Source organism: Phalacrocorax carbo, chromosome 9 (genome assembly GCF_963921805.1).
Source record: "Phalacrocorax carbo chromosome 9, bPhaCar2.1, whole genome shotgun sequence".
In the NCBI taxonomy this organism is placed as follows: domain Eukaryota; kingdom Metazoa; phylum Chordata; class Aves; order Suliformes; family Phalacrocoracidae; genus Phalacrocorax; species Phalacrocorax carbo.
The window spans coordinates 8,520,172-8,538,392 of record NC_087521.1 but is presented as its reverse complement, the minus strand read 5'-3'; the positions used below and the strand labels follow the sequence as shown (position 1 = coordinate 8,538,392).

General features: G+C 37.9%; 1 protein-coding gene across 9 annotated transcripts in view; it reads right to left on the bottom strand.

Moving 5' to 3' along the window:
* The window catches only part of NUBPL (NUBP iron-sulfur cluster assembly factor, mitochondrial), an 87,923-nt gene that overhangs the window by 22,057 nt on the left and 47,645 nt on the right, over window positions 1–18,221 (bottom strand). For all 9 annotated transcript variants that reach the window (XM_064460217.1, XM_064460219.1, XM_064460218.1 and 6 more), the window contains one exon: window positions 11,505–11,598. In XM_064460217.1, the coding sequence (XP_064316287.1) occupies window positions 11,505–11,598 (94 nt within the window). The remainder of the gene's footprint in view (window positions 1–11,504; window positions 11,599–18,221) is intronic.

Here is an 18,221-nt window from a genome sequence, read left to right as displayed (position 1 = left end):
AATGCAATGTAAAAGAGGACATCACTGGTCAGCTGATTAGCTCTGATTTCACTGTGACCATCTGGTCTCTAAAGTACCTGACACAAAAACATCTCTGGAGAACCACGTTAAGCCAACCTCACACAAATTTATGTCAAACTTCACACTAATAGCAATTACAACAGACAACTTTAGATACACGGGACAGAGTTTCCTACCAGGCCTGCAGTTCCCAAACCTTGGCGTACACGGCAAAGGAAGAGGTGGGCAGATTTCCAGAGGCACACAACACTGGCATCACTGGCACGGGCCGGAGCACCGTGAGCCTTGGCGTCCCGGGAGCACTCCCGGCTCTGGCAGTGCTGGTTCAGGGAGGCCTGCCCCTCACAAACGGCCCCACGCCGGCTGCAGGCTGGCATCTTGCCTGCCTGACAGCCAGCCGTTTCCAAACACCGCCTGACAGAATGTTCGAATGTTTTCAACCAGCGCTCCTAACCTCTAATTTGTGAAAGAAAAATACAATCTGGCACCTCACCCCTGAAAAGCTGCCGATCTCTGCCTTACATAATATTAGACACAAGTCCAAAAACTGAATGGCGTATGCGATGTACTAAGCAAACACAATTTCTCTATTGTTCACTAAAACTCTGGCATCTGAAGAATTTGCTATTTTTCCTGAGCCGACCTGCTTCCCATGGCATTGCAAAGAATAAGGTGGAAGCCTTTCAGTTACATCCAAGCCACCTTAGCTCCTGGTTTCACTGAAATGTAGAGTTACGCTTTACAGCTGACATTGAAAAGTAGGGCTAATTCCACAAAATTAATACACCCTTCCCTAAAAGCACAGTCCACAAATAAGTAATTTAGGCTCAGTGTCCTCAAGTTTTCTGCATATTTATAAAATAAAGATCTTCAATACTTGGACAAAATGCTTATTACTGCTTTCTGTTCACACAAAATTGGAAGTTTGTGTCTCTTATGTACACACTTATGTTAGTTGCTTCACACTTTTGTTCATGCTCTTCTCTGTAGGTGCTGGCTCAGCATTCCCTGGATCTTCAGGTACAAGCTAATATGCAGCCAACAAAACAAGTCTACATTTTCTCGTCCATTATTAATTTTTTTCAAGAATCTAATAATTGGCATGGCATGAAGGACAGAGGCTATGCACAACAAAAACACCCACTAGAACCACAAGCATCTTATCCAAGAGATGTTTTTGACTAACAAATTATGTTGCTACAGAACCTCATCCAAAGGGAAAAGCTAAAACGCCAGAAAGACCCAATGGCACATTGTAGAGTTTAGGCTGCCACAGACACCAACTGCCTGTAGAAAACCCTCCGGCTTCTGAAACACATGACTTAAAATTATGCTTGTGGACAACTTGCATGGCTTATTCCACAGAATGAAAGCCAATCTGCTCAGGAAGCTGCTGCTGAGGGTGTAATAGATGTTTGTCTCCTATTTTCCTTTTCACTCTGAGCGGGATTACAGAGAAAATTTATTTACAGCCAGCTTGTACTGAATTATACCAACGCCCTTTAAAATAAGTATCTTTTCTCTTTCTTTGGTACAACTGCTAGTCCAGCAAACCCAACCTGAAGTTCCAGAATTTAAATTATTAGCACATTATTTCCTCCATTAGCAACCGAATATGGCAAATGAGATTTTCCATGGTGCTCCCCTCCCTGAATAAGTTTACATATGTTTAATTCAGAAAGTGATGCAAATGATGAGCAAGGAAGAACACAGCCCGCACCTGCTTTACTATCTTGGCTCTACATGGTTAACAGGAATATCAAACAGTAAAGAGTTATTTTGATCAATAAAGTAATGATATATGACTGAATTCATGCACACAGCACGTCTCTTAAAGTAATACATGCAGTGTTTACACAAGCCTCTGTCTGAATGGGCAAACTAACACTGACAAATTGAACAGAGGAGTTGCAGGAACTATAATGCTATCACATTGCACATTAAAACGTACTACAAATTCTATGTTTGCAGTTGTGTGCAGAATAATAATTTATGTGCCTTGAGCATACTAAGGATATCTAAGTTGAGCACATTTAGGCTTAACTGACATATCTACTTATTCATGCATTCCATTTATCTTTGTAACTTCACCGTACTTCAGATGACAAAACGCCGATGTGTGGTGCATTAGTAAAAACTATGCTAACCATATTTTTAATCCTCAGCATGCATAATATAGAGACAGAACCAACGGTAGCCCATAACACTGATGTTTGCCTTTCTTTTTCAATCCCAGGTTCTTAATCATCAGTAGAAGAAAGGTGTGCCTATGCAGCACATTAGTACTCACCCTTCTGGTGGACTGGTGTTCAGGAAATTACAAGCACTGAAACCGCCTGTAATTTCTGTGTATGGAAAATATCACCTACATTCACTGCATCACTAAGGTTGCATTAGATGCTCTGGCTTACAAGGTATAAGGTGGAATCTCTCCAAGCCTTAGCTATACTCAATTTGCTCCCAAGCAAAAAACAGGCAGGTCTAAAAAAGCAGCTGATAAGCAGCAGTTCAGAATGTCTACCTTAGGTTGAAAAGGATCTCTAACATTCCTTTTCCCCTCCAGTGTCTTCAAAGGCAGACTTCAGAACCAGGCTGCATGCATTTCATCCTGACAGATGATTAAGGACCCCTACACACACTTACTAGACTGTCTCACATCACCCTGATCCTTAACAGCTTAGCAAATAAAGCCACCCCCAAACCTGTGGAGTGAAGTGTAACTGACCAGAAAGACTAACAGAGTTCTGGAGGATAAAGACACAGAAAGATATACTTCATTTTTCTAATAATTGCCTCTGCTGACTGCCAGGCATTGAACGCTCTTGCAAGGAGCCACATTCAGACCTCAGTGCAGCTGTGGATGGCCTGATCTGACCACATCACTCATACACTTTGTGTAGCTTTTTCTACCTTTCCCACTGCATCAATTCCTAACTTCCAGGCAAGACTTTCAAGTTATAAATAGCCTGGTGAATCTGAATCTTCTCTACTATGGATCTCTTCAGAGTTGTTCTCACCTTCTGGTAAATTTCTTGTTACTTCACAGGTAAAGGTCCCTGCAATTACAGATACAGTTTGCACTTCAAGAGGCAGAACAAGGTCTTGCAAGAATGAAGACTTCTGTCTCTGCTAGAACTTCAGCTGGTGATGATTACAGATACATTAACATTAAAAAATCTCCATCTCCTTGGATAAACCTCATAAAGAAGTTCCTTTAGCTTTTGTGTGTGACATCTCATTACAACTAGCAACTTAAAAGGATCATTAGTGTGATTTTCCCTTAAGGGATCCTTACTTGAGACTCATAATATAGCTCAGAACTGCCCCAAAGGCTGGATCCCGGCTGTGTCACACCTCCAGCCAGCTCACTACCTTCTTCTCAGAGGAGTCTTTGAACAACTGCTCAAACAGTGTACGTTTCCAACAGCCACACATCCTGTTCTGCCCACGAACTAGCGGGTAATTAGAGACCGGGGCACTACTGCTTTGCCCACATGAGAAGAGAACATAAATCTTAGAGCCAGCTTCTTCCTCCTGGCAAGAGGAACTGCCAGTGAAGCCACTGAGCAGAGGAATATCACAAGCTGGATAAAGCTGTCACCCTGAAGTTAAACTGCCCTCATCTAACTGATCATTAAATACTACAACATCCATTTCACACTAGATCACATGGAGAAAGATGTGAAAAGACAACTCTTGCTGTGTTAAAATGTTTGGGTTTGGTCATGGTAAACTGAACACATATGTCACAGTAATGCAATTAATGATGCAGTATTTATTTAGCAAAGGAAAAACACCTAAAACATTTGTAATAACATCTGTGAACAAGCATTATTTGCAAAGTATAGGCATAAAATAAAAAGCTACTCCCTCACAGGGACTCTGCCACTTTCCATTTTTCCTTAGCTATCCAAATTAGGATCTTACTGCTCTACTCCATTCCACACCCTGCTTTCAAGGGCATTTGACAATCACGTCCAGACTATAATGAGCATTGTACCAGGCAAGAGCAACGTCCAAAATAGTCTCTTTTGACAAACGAATATGCTTTTTTTTAATGAGAGCGGAACTAGGTAGAAGAGTGATTCTACTCCACAAAAAAGACAACACTGAGAATACTTCAATCACCTCCAGAAACCATTACGTTTTTTACTTCCCCCTCCCCCCCCCCCCCCCAAATTGGGTGTGGTAAGGGGCAGATTTAAACATTTAATTTTTCAGAAGAAATGGCTAGAAAAGAGCATGCAGTACCATTATTCATATGGATTTCTCTCATCTTTTGCAATTGTCAGCTGAACACTACGCTCGTTTATTCTTCATGTTCAGAATAATTGGTCTAAAAAAATCTGAGGCAATTGCAGCTAATCTAGTACTTAACATACACTTAGTCACTATTGCCAGACCTCAGAGAACCTCAGTTTTCAAAGCCTCCATACTTCACAGCTTTTTATCCCCAATACCTGGAAACTATTTTTCAAGAATGATAAAATTTAAAGAACTTGCACTGAATATACTATCACTTCAGCTTGGACAGGAAATGTGAGTTAAATCAATCTCCTTGAGCCAAGAGTTAAATTTAAATTTATATTGAAAGAGTGTGAGGCATTAATGTGTAAGTTCATACTGTATTTTGGTCTCTAAATTAAGTTTGCAGAGTCTACTGGGTCTGACACTTCATAATGAAGTACCAGGAGTGTCCAAAGCAAAGATAACCCTGATGATGATTTGCATTTGTCAACTACATTTTTTCTGGCAACAGAAGCAAACTATTTCAGCATACAAATTGTATTTGGATGAACAGAAAGAACTATTTTAAAATACCCACTGGTGTGACTAAGGTTTTTTTGTTTGGTTGGTTTTTAATCTATCTAAACCTATGTGCCTTTCCTTTCCTGCAGTTATTTAAAATATCAAAATACAGCATGAAAGAAAGAGTTCATATACATAAAAATCTGGTATTAAAAATATTTGCCATTCAAAAATAGATCAAGTAAAATTTACTATTACCCAGATGGCTTCCATAAAATACCTTCAAAAATTTACTGTACAAACTAATGATGTACCTCCTCCATAAAAGAAGAAAGCAAGCTCAGAAATGGAGAAAAACATTGTATATTATTGTTAAACTAAAAGGAAAGACGATCAGATGCCTTACAACTATGATTTGCATCAAAGTAAGAGATATTCAACAAGGGGCAAACAGACACAAAGAGCAATAACAGAATACAGATACACCTCTAATCTTTAACTGTATGCTACGTGCAACTTGTACTGCGGCACTGGGGGGGTTTTGATCATTTTTCTTCAGAAAAAACAAGAGAACCGTGCAATACCTACTCAGCTTGCAATCTCATTTAATTTAAAGACACCTCTATATCACAAATCACAATTCCTTTTCATGCTATTTCAGGCACAAGTTTTTAAAACATCAACAGTGTTTTCTTTTTAGAAATCTGATTTTAAATTATCTTTTTTGCTATTTTTAATGCTATTTTCTAAACAGACAGTCTACTCATCACCTAGAACTTCCCATTCTTGTACATTATCAGATGTTGAGGCAGGATCCGGTCCTTTAAGTCCCACACACTGCCCTGGTCTGTGTGACACTGACATAAATATGATTATGTAGGGTGATTCACACCAGTCTGGTATGTCACATTTTGCTCAGAATTTAGAAGTGCCAAGTGTCTTCAAATTAGTGGCATCCCTCCGCTCTTTCATCTTCAGTGTACATATTTGAATAGAAATAAGACTTCTAACATTTAATCAGTAAAGACAGAAATATGCTTTTTGTTTTTATTTTTACCTATCAAAACACTGCCATCAAAAGAAACCTTATGCATTACAATTCTTTGAAAATTCATATTTGAAGTATCAAAAACTCCTTGGGTAAATATTTTAGCCTTACCTGCAAAAGGCATTCAGGAAATAATTAAAATCTATTGCTGAAAGATGCAACCATTGGGAAAACTTTTACCATTTATAGGATAAGGCAATAAAAAGATGGTAGGAACTCTGCACTATGTTGATTTTAAATCTAAAAGGTGACAAAAGTCATTCCCTGTATGACTAGCAATGGCAATGCTTCTACTTTTGTAGAACTTGAGAAAAACATAAAACTGCATTCACATTGCTTTCACGTTGCTTATCTTGACTAATTGTCTTTTCTGATTCTTATTAACAGCCTTTCAGAGCTCATTATTATAAGACTACAATACTACCTGCCTTGCTTGGGGGGAAAAAAAAAGTTACTTCCAAAAGGTGGGAAAATTAAAAGCACTGAAATAAAACACAAAGCCTTTTACCTTTAGGTCTCCTGTATAAACACGCTTCAGTCCAATGCTCACTACTATAATTATTAAAAGATTGTTCAATAAGATGTGAAATGATTTGGTTGTCTTAGTCTGCTTCTCCCTGGACAGATGTATGTTTCTAATGGTTTTCACTGCCATGGTATCTCGATATCCCAAGAAAAGAGTGATATGACAAAGTTTAGCAAATGAAACAATTACAGTATTGACAGAACTGACTCCAGGTTAACTGAGACAGAATATCAGTCTCTAGAGCGGTCAAGCTGTCATACTTCACTAACGCAGACTTCACTTTAACATTAATAAAGAAAGGGCAGTAGACAGCCTAATTTATTTAATGGTCAGCCCCCACAATGCAGCTTCTCCACAAGGAAGAAACACCTGTGCCAGCAGGGCCCTGGGACTGCCTCTTGCACAGAGATGCCCTTGCTGCTGCCCACGCCGCCGTCACCCCCTAAAGGGAGAGAATGGTAAACTTCTCTCCCAGTGTTTAAGGAGGTTAATCCTCCATCTCTGATATTACTTATTAATTTGATTTATGGCTCCTTTATCTAAACAATCAAACAAATACACTTAGATTTCTCAATTTAGCAACTACGTAATGCAAAAGAATCACAAGCCTTGTTCTTCATAATGTCATTAGTTTACACTATATCTTAACATCAAACATCATAATGTCATCTGAAACTCCCTACGTTTTAAAAGCTGGAAAACGTGTAAGGACACTCCAAACTTTCCCAAGCATGCATGTTCAACACATGATAAAGAATCCACTTCTGGACATCTCATACAAAAGATGAAACACAAGAACAAAGTAGGAGTAAAGAAAATACAAATTAAGTAACAACAGACCATAAACAAAGCCTTTTTCTCCAGACTGACTCTGAATTTCTATTTAGAAAGCAGACTTGCACCTGAAGGAAGGCATGGTGGTAAAACAAAATATATATCATGTTTTCAAACTATCATATTATTTCTCATCTACTATTTTGTTAAAGAATGACTGCAACGTGGGAAATGTTTAAAAATGATTGAAGAATAATAACGCTAAATAAGATGCGTCTCCTTGTCGGGCAAGTAAGAATAATAACATAAAAAATGAAAGTCACAGTAGTTTCCTTTTTAATCTTCTTTTAAAGAAGGACAAGTACCCACACAAAACTGTCAATTCAGCTGAAGCTGTGTGAGGCTGATATTCTCTTCAATAACAACCAGAATTATAAGACATATTTTGTTGTGTTGCTTTTACCCATTAGTTATTGCTCTAATCTCTTTGTGACTCAAGAAAATTATGGTACCTATGATGCAGGACAAAAAAAAAAAGTCTTCTAAAATTAAAACCCAATACCATTTCACACATCCTGTTCCTCTCATTGTCAGGTGTTGCAATGCTACAGTTTTTCATGCCCGATCTGGGCAACCCACCCCAAACACAACACATTTACTAATGCTCTTTCTCACACTCACAGAAAAATCTGTAAGTGGCTGGCAAAAATGTGTGCAGGTTCTGTAAAATTATTTAGAGACAGAATAAAAATTTTGTACAATGTCTTCCCCTAGGAAGCCATGGATAAATAACGAAGAAACCGTAATGCAAATACGGTATCTCACATATGCATGCATGCAAATCAAAGTACAACTTTCATGCGAACTACATAATGCACTTCTAAATGTACTTAACCAAGATATATATGCTGTCTCTGAGGAAAAAGAGAAATTATGCCACAAATACCATGACTGTCCAAGGCATCCTCAAAGGAAAAAGAAAGAAGAAACTGGAAAGGGAACAAAATTGCACAACACCAAATACTTTCTGTAAAAAAAACAGGCAACACACAGCTTAGAAACATGAATTGCAAATGAAGATGGAGCCCACAAAAAAAGCAGAATTCTGTAGACTGCTCCAAAGACATCATCATCAATATTTGTAACACTATCTTCCATACCCTTGAAATGAACAAGGTTGAAGAAAATAAAAGCATGATAAACAAGGCCATGGACTGTCAACTAGAAACCAAGTAACAAGAGTAAAAGAAAGCTCAGTTCAAGTTGAAATACACAAAAAGAAGCCCTTCAAAGGAGAAAGAAAAAAAACCCACAATACACAACAGAAGAATTCTTTATAAAACTCTAAAATTCACTGATCCAGTAAGAACACAGAATTACAAATCTTATCACTCCTTGTCTGCTGCACTTGTCTTCATCAAAAGCACAATACACTTATTTTTTTAAACTGCAAGAGTTGACCTCAACATGCTCAACAAAGCCAACTAATGGGAGAGACAAATGTGAAGTGATGCTATCACTCCTAATTTTATGAAATTAGGGTTGACAAAGTAATAAGCTGAACTGAGCCACTGTGGTAACATTGTGAAGTCATTTCAGATTTCAAATCAAAATGCTGTCTTCAGCTAGGAATTTGAAAAACAAAACAAAACCAAAAAAAACCAGCAAGCCATAGTGAACAGTTTGAAGAGAGACATGGGTAAGAGTTTATCCCCTTTTATGGCATATCAACAAAATCTGCACTGTTTGTTGTTTTTAACCTGTTCTTTTTTTAAATCAACATCTTACCTACTTTGGCTTGCCTCAAAACCTGATTCAACAGGTATGAGAGCCACAGGTTTCTGACAGTCAGATGGAAAACTAATTAAAATACTGAATAAAAATTATTCACTCTTAATTCTTCACTTTGTTACACCCACACAAGAATGAGGACATTGCTGTCCTTAGCAAGAAAATCCAGCTTTTTTTATTTACTTGCTTTGCTTTTGTTAACATCTGTTACATTCTAGAAAGATGTATCATGAAAAAAGTTAAATTAAGGCTTCTGTTTACTGATGTGCTGTATCAGTTCCAAAGATCTTGTGACCTTCCATAAAGAGACCTCAGTAATACTTAGCAGAAACGCAGGATTGAAGTACTTTCCTCCATCACCTCTCTGTCCCAGAGGACCCAGTGCACCAACACCACAACCACTCACACTTCTGAAGACAGTGTAGAATTCTGTGATAAAAGGGCACAAAAAATATCTTGAAGTTCAGGAGTCTTAATGACCTTTCCTGTGTTAAACTAGGACATTTAGATGCACTGTAGTTAACAGGAATAATCTATACCCACCACACTTTAAAAAAAAACAAACAACATAATCCACAAAGATGAATCCACACCTCTTTAATTTCATAATTTTGTTGCCCTTACATATAAGACCTAATGTGAAATTCTACCTTTGCAAAAACTTCCGTGCCACTGTCATGCTTCACTTCATTACTTAAAACCCAGGGAGTAAAAGGCCCTCCTGTTTTGCTACTCACACATACAACCTACTAAGCACTGTATTTAAGAAAAGAGGTCTGAATCATAGTCTGCTTTTCATCATATGTTCCAGGTCACAGATAAGCTAAGGCACTAGAAGCCTCCTCTTCTACTTCTTATGGGAAAAATTCATTAAATGCTTCATCACAACTCCGTTGATGTGCTCCCTTCCACCACTCAACACAATCACATACAGCAGAGAGAATCTCCTGTGGTTATTAACAATTTGGGGCAGTAGTGTTACGGATGAGTTAGCATGTTCTCTACCATTTGAGTTTTATATGCCAAAAGATTCAAGTTTTTCTAAAGTTGACAGCATGGAAGATTATGAGATACCACCACACAGCCTTAACGCTAAATTTAGCTATTTGTCAAAAATGTTGGCTTGTAGATGTAAGGGTAACTGGGGCTATCATGTACGATTGCAGCTGGCACGACTGTGTTAAGGAAAAGATAAGATGCTACCTGACTGTTAAAGGGCTCCTTTCATTCCTGTAGACTTCATTGTGCTGTAACAACGGTGAAGGTTTTGCAGTGAAACCAGGGTGTATGTCCCAAAATCCATTAGCTCTAGTGCTTTCATATGTGGGCACATCTATAAGGCACACCAGTCTTTCTATCTATACCTGTAGCTAACTCTTTTATCCTGTCCAATTATATGAACTTTTCAAGATAAATTATTCTTTATTTGTTAAACTTATCAGGCAGCCTGGTAAGAGCATGCAAATGACACAGTTCCACAAATTTAATATTTAGTGTCTTCAGTTCAGTGCATTACTGCCGCCAAATTGCAGAGGTAAAGGAGCGTCAGAGGGAACCAGGACCTGCCTGTGCACATGAGCCAGTCTGTACTCTGAAAAGAATGAGAGCAGTAAAAGAGGCTACCATTTTGGTTTTGTACCAACATATTTCCACAATATCACCAAGAAGTGGAGCAAGCAGTCCCACCGATTACTTAATAATTCAATCATGGAATTTCTGGTTGGAAAAGGTCTCTGGAGCTCATCTACTGGCAACACTAGAGAGGGCCAGATAGGGCTCTGCCTAATACAATCTGGACAACTGCCAAGGGTGGAGATCCCACAGACTCTTTGGGTAACATGTTCCAGCACTGCAATACCCTCCTGGTGAAGAGCCACAGCAGTTATTAAATTATTCCTGGACCATAAGGATTGCATTGTCTCTTTTACCACTGAGTTCCTAACATTTATGTTGGCTACTGACAACTGCTTCTGTGGAAGTACGTCAGACAGGTAAAAAAACATTACAGATCTCATGAGATGCTCAGCACCCCTTCAGAAGCAGCATTTCTAACTCCTGCTAAAATCAATGAGATTAGAGGGCAGCCTGCATATCTCAGGATTGATTTGTCAAATTGATAACATGAGAGGAAAAAGAATGCATTAGTGCATTACAGTGCTGCACAGTTTAGCTGAATAAATGTTGCATATTAACAGCATTGCCAGCTTCTAATTAAAAAGTAATCATGAAGACAAACTTTTATTGTATTAGTTTTACTATGCAGTAGTAGACAAAGAAAACTGCAGACAAAGATAATATTTTCTACTGCTAACCTTACCAGTTTTTGGCGTGACTGCCCTTCCTTCCAGAGTACTGCTATACATGACTTCTCAGTCTTTTCAAAACTTAGCTTAAAAGAACTAATGCAATCGTAATGCTAACATATTAAAAATCACTGATGGTATTTTTATCACCACACTACTGACAGAACATTTTCTTAGTTTCTTAGAAAGACAATTAAAAGAATTTTTGACTGGCACTTGAAAATAAGATTTTTCTAAAGCTACCAGACTTAACTAACTTCAGGTCTCTGAAAAAGCCAAGCAATACTTGTACCTGCAATTGGAATATTCTGTGAGACTGACAGCTGTACATCTCCAGTCCCAGGTGGCATGTCAATTACTAAATAGTCCAGTTGACCCCAGTCAACCTAGAAGATGACAATAAGAATGTATGTTGGAGGTTTGCAATGTTTTTATTTAAGGCACTTTATAGGAAACAAGGACTGCAACAAAACAGTGTAAAATAAGTGAACAAAGGACACTTCAGGAGAAAGATACTGAGATGCCCTTTTAGTCACACTTTCAGTACTTGATCAAGACATTCTTTTTCTAAGAGATACAATCTCTGCTGATCACTCAAAACTATGAGCGTAACTTTGGTAGCTTTATAAGCATAATCCTTATTGAATTCTTTCCCCATAAAAAAGTAGCAACAACTTAATTAAAGACTTTTACTTTGCAGCGGCTCAACTACAGCTTAGAAGCAAACGTTAGCTAAAATTCAGGCTAGGAATTGTTTCTGTTAATTTAAAGCCAATTTTGCTTGCTTCTTATCACTTCTTTGAAAGTTTTTCCTTTTTTTGTTGTTGTTGCAAAGTTATTAGTAAATGGAGACCTATCGGTACTGAATTTTTTCTAGGAAAAAAACCCGACTGATTTGTTAAATGAAAATCACCAGATATAATTACCCAAACTTATAACATACGTATGACATCACACAATAAAATCAGTTTTCTGATTGCTAGGCATCAAATGAGAGTGACCATTAATAGATATTAAGGTCAAATGTGAGAATGCTGTGATTATTTACATTCTTTACCAGGACACATTTTCAAGAGCGGCAAATAACTCTCTCTAGAGCACTGTGTGCTGCCACACACATTCTCTTTATGAGAGCAGAAATGGCCCTAGGTCCACTCTATATAATGTAAAGCCTAGCTATACTTCGCCTAAACATTTCCCAGTGGTTTAACTAAGCTTCAGCAGATCCTTGATTCAGTTCTAACATGGCACAGGTTAGTACCACTGCACTCTTACTAGTCAGCAGTCAAGATACAAGGTCTTTTGTCTCTGCAGTACAGAAGCTTTAGAAATCATAACCACGTTAAAAATAAAGACCCACGAATGTCTCCCCCTCATTTTTCTCTCCACACAGACATAATGCAATTACATGGTATATTTCTGATTCACACAACAGCTATAACAGTCTATGAGCTGCTTTAATACAGTAAAATGCCAAATAAGAGTAGGATTTTACTTTTTTATTTTACACATTCCCTCAGAGTCATTTTAACAGCAAAAACAATTTCCATTTTGCCAGTCCCCCAGTTATTGTCCTGGAGTGTTAGACCCTGTCAGGGGAACACTCATGCATTTTCATTCAGTTCTTGTACTGATGATGACCATCTCAGGAAGACGTAAAATCCCAGACCACTAACCCAATGTAGAACTCCAGTGAGAAATGGGATTTTTCAAGGCAGACTAATGAAGATGGAAGATTTTGGAGCACTTGTAAGAGATGGGCGTTGGGCAAGGTTAGTTGCAAACTCTAACTTTAAACATCTAAATTAGGGACTCTCGGGCACACCTCCATTTCCTCATTTTCTCTACAAATGCTGCAGAAGCACTCAATGGTGCCTAAGACAGTCTAGCTAAACAGGAAATACTACTTACATTAAGCACAGCAAACACTGCACTTTTCGACATTTAATATTGATTTATGATATCTATATCATCCATATTATAATATCCATATTTCATCAACAAAAATGACATATACCTAGCAGATTTCTAAAAGTAATTAGAATTCACAATCATATTGAGACTACAAAACCCCAAAGAAAAATTACACACATGTGCGAAAAACGCTGTAGTGAAACATAAGCATAGGGTAGAGAAGCCCATTTATCTATAAAAATCTGGGGATTACTTTTTCTTAATCTTGTTTAGTTATAAAGTTTTTTTTTTTTCCTGTTAAAAAAAATATATATATATATATAAATGCCAGGGCTGATGAATGCCTCCTTTTCCAGTGAAAATTACATTGCTCACTTGAAGGCATAAAGTTTAGATTTCTATATTTCTTAATTAAAAATTAGCCATTACAAAGGTGACAAATTGAAATTACAGACATTATAAAAAATAGCAGTAGTTTACAACATGAGTAAAGTCAAGTTCCTTAAAGATTCACAACTAAACACACATATCCTCTACAAAGAGTTAAGTGCCTAAATCTCAATTTGCAAACCCAAATCTTTCATAACAATCACAACCCTTTTGAAACACTAAGGTATAGAGGGCTTTACTTTTTAAAAAGGTTTAACTCAAAATACCTTCCCCCCCCCACGCCTTTATAAAGGCTGATCCTGGCATCTTTTGTTAAGTCCAAATTTGCAAGTCCAGTGATCATAGCTTCCTTCCTTAAACACTTCTACAGAAACTATGAATCAACTGGTTTTTTGCTTTCTGCCTTGCAGCAAGAGGCAGTCCAGAAAGACGTGTATGAGTATTATAGCACTAGTGTCATTTTGATGCAGTTTCCAATCACTTTATCTGTCAAAAACACTTGGTTCTTGAAAAAACTTGGATATTGACTAGCTTTTAGCCCTTTTCTCTACATGCTCAACTTCAAGTCTCCTACCTAGAAAGCATTACAGTTCCCTAAAGAAAACATCTAGACCTATTCTACTATGTGGAACACTAACGGAGACGACCTCAAAGGCCAGTGCTCAAACCCTTACCTTGGCATTCAGTTTTGTGGGGAAGCACAAAGCACTTGCTGCTCTTCTAAGCAGAAGCTGCCTTGGTAAAAACATCTCCATGTTTACCTTTAAAGTACACTTTTATAAATAGCTTACTGCTTTTAAAACAGACAAAACAATTGTTGCTTGAGAAGTTACTTTCAAAACTTACCCCGTAGAGTAGAAGGGGAGAAAGGGTACAGAAATCAGACCTTTCTCCCTCAAGCTTCCTTAGTAAGCGACTCCGTAACAACAAAAAGAATTTTCAACATGCACTTTCTGGATTGTTCTATGAGCAATGATTTTTATTAAAGTTACAGACCTCTGAAAACAGAAGGTAATAATGGAATCTTAGGCACATGGTAACTCTCAAGGTAAACCTCATTGCTAGGCAACAGGAATACTCTGTTAACACATAGTGCAATTAGATTAGAACACTTAATTTATGGCACTGAAACCATCTTATTTCATATATTTTCTTCAAATTCACAGATTAAAAAAAGAAATTAGCTGTCTTTATCAAATTAATTGTGCTCCATTATAATACTTATAAATCTGAGCACAGAAAAATGGAGAAGCTGCACCATGCCAGCAGCAGGGGAACAGATGTGTTACTGCTGCGCAGAGTAGGCCAGAAGACAGGCTTTGTCACACTGGTTCAGAAAAGGCGATAGTGACAATGCCTAGGTGTGGAAGTATTGCGTATATGCGAAACTACCCTACACACACCTCTGAGTTATGCCACTGCTGTGGCACTGAATGGGTGCAAGTCAGATGGGAAACTAGATTGGAAAACTGCTCCTCATTAAAGTAACCTTGGTTTTTATTTTGGATGCAGTCAAATCGTTATCTGCAAAATTTTATTCTCTTTTTTATTTGTAATTCAGGGTGAGAATGGAGAGCTGCACCACAATGACACCATAATTCAGCTATAATTGCTGAAAAGAACTGAGCTAGTGTTTTTACCCAGTAGTGAACAGTATCCTCTGGACCCAGGGACTTCCTCAGACTTAGGCTGGGGAACTCTGCACCTCATCCCATTTCTCTGTAGACTTATCTTCTACTCTGTGCAAGCAGTAGATGATGAACACTGTGGAGTTCAGTTGCTCCTCCACTACCCTCCCACAGCAGTATGACGGTCTTTTATCAATGTACATAATTTGGAAGGTATAATGATCTGTTATAGAAGCATAAACGTTATTTGATGGGAGAAGAAATTCAAGGTCTGTTACTAAATTTCAGCAAAGGAGGGAAAAAAGGGAGGAGAGACATTTTTAATTAAATTTAGAATGGGAACATATAAACAGAGGAGTGGCTTTCTGAAATCTACTATTGCCATTCACTAAACATTATTAAAATGGGACGTATAATCAAGCTGTGATACAAAACACTAATTTGAATGCAAATCCTGTTTATATGCCACAATTTACTAAATCAGGACCACCAGTCCTTATGTTCTCAATGAGTTCTAAGAAGTGTCTGTATGCAAATATGGTTGCATACAAGTAAATGAGCTCAGATTAACAGATCATTATATTAAATGAGTTCCCTTTGCAAGCAATAAGTGGACTGCAGATACAAAAACCTGCCTCGTTGCATCTGCTATCTGTCAGTACTTTTGCATGTTAAGATCTTTGTCCCTAACATAGAGTGTGTAAAACATTTCATAAAAATGTGATTGCACTTCTCTTAAGTATAGCATTCATCTTTTTTTAAAAAGGTTTGACTTGACGTTTATTGTTAAGCAATGTAATTAAGTACCATGTGCTTCTGTGGATTTTCCCTTGCTCAGAAACACCATGAATGCTTCTATCTTAAATACTTCAATCAATCACTCTGTTTATGTGACAATTAATAATCAAAATACTAGATATGCATTTTGAGTAAGGGTTCCAAATAGCAAGTTAAACCCAATGTAAAGCGTAGAGATATAGATGGCATTTCTGCTGAGGAATGAAGCCTGAGCATCCTCTGTGCATAAGGCAGAAATGACAGAATATTAGCACAGAAGAGAGATTGCTACTTGTGGTTTTGAAGTAATCCTGGTGTTTGGTAAATAACAGTAGATATTATTTATTTGTTCTTATTAAGAGGAATACATGCAGAGTTTCAATCAAGCAGCAGTGCAGGTGCAGACTTGGCAGCAGCCAGCCAGGCTCTGAACACCAGTATCAGAAAAGTACTAAAAGCTACAATGCAGGCAGCTCAAGGTCCACTCCTGCCTATCCCCCCCCCCCCCCCCCAACCTACTGTGTGGTATACACAGATCAGTTTTTACAGGCAAACAGTTGAAAAAAAATAAAGGTAAGAAAGTCTGTTAACTGAGTATGTAAATGTATATAACTGTTCACATATATATACATCTGTTAGTGCAAGATAAAACAAATATTTAAAAATATTTCCTTGAAAATTAAAGATTCTGCTTAAACATACACAGACAATGGGAACACGCAGAAGTTTCATGATGTAAGAAAACAGATAATTTAGGAATAGTATAATGAAACATGGCATTTTAATAAAAAATATTTTTATTTACTCTCACAAATATTTGGTAAAGAAAGGAGACATTCCCCAGATGTAAAACAGAAGATTTTTAGTCCCTGTGGAAATTTCCTCTCTGGTAGTGAAATAACTACTTATTCCATAGCAGGATATTCCACAGTGCTTAATACAACTTGACACTTTCTGAACAAAGATGACTGCCCCTTTGACCTGTCCTCTGATGCTTAACCAATCTCGAAGACTTGCAATCTAACACCATGAAAAACAGATGCACTGCAATGGTTCAAATTCCCTCTAGGATATTTCTGAGCAGCCTGTTCTGCCAAATTCAGAGAGAAATTGAGGTGAAGCATAAGAACAGTTTGCTTCAAAGACTTCCATAAACAGAGAGAAATTCTCCTATTCTTTCTCCGTATAGACTAAGAGTAATTTTTAGAAATTAGTGCCTAGGAAGCCAGAGTCCTGTTCAACTCAACCACCAAAAGAGAAACTGGCCTCCTCCTCCCTGATGGCTTTTAATAACGTTAAGAACTGAAGGCAAATGCAGTAGCCTGAAGTTTCTGTCACCTATATAACCTACAAAACTAAAATACTCCCAGATGACAACAGTCGTATTCCCTATGGGGCGTTCCAGGAGACTGACAGAAGCACTCAACACCGCGCTCCTGCTGAACTTCCGAAAGCCCAGTCAATGCCATGTCAGCCTGAAGGGAAGACGGCACACAGCTGTGGGGCAGCCTGGCATGGCCACAAGAGTCCAAGGACAGTCTTGGCGGAAAACTGAGAAGGAATACTCCTGTGCATCCCCAGCATGACTGATGGAGACAGTATCAGCACTATTGCGTATAAAAGACTTCCACTAGGTTCGAGTTGTTACTACAAAGAGCCTTCGTGAGCTTAGATTCCCATTTCTCATGGACTCAAAGCACTTGTTCTCTAGAAGATGACACTTTGATAAGCAAAGTTTTATTACATAGTCTTGAGATTGACCGTTGATGTGCTGCTCTCTACCCTTGACCCATAAACATTCTGCACCACGTAATTTGCAGAAACTTTTCTTCAGAAAGGCACCATCCTTTTTTCCTGTTCTATGATACAAAACTGTAGTTCAGCTGCTGAATAATGATGACTGGAAAAGAAATATGGAACTAGGCAAGTTTCTATTCTTATGCCTTTTAGGAATAAAATTAAGCACAAAAGTAAACTAATATAAATGTAAACAAATCAGAAGAAAGCGGGCTAGCATCACATCATCTAATTAAACTAATTACCAGATTCATGCAGCTACACTAAGCACATCATCTAAACTATAAATTCTCTTTGAGCTCTCCCTACTAATACACAAAGGCATCAGCATTGTTGAGCTATCAAATCCAAAGTCAACAACACATTTTTAAGGCAGTATTATCAGGACCCAATTTAAGCTCATACAATTTATATATGCCGTCTGATTCAGATTTTCCCTACAATAACAACAGAAGGAAATATTACAAGTGTTGGCAGCAAATACCAAAAGGGAGGAGCTTACT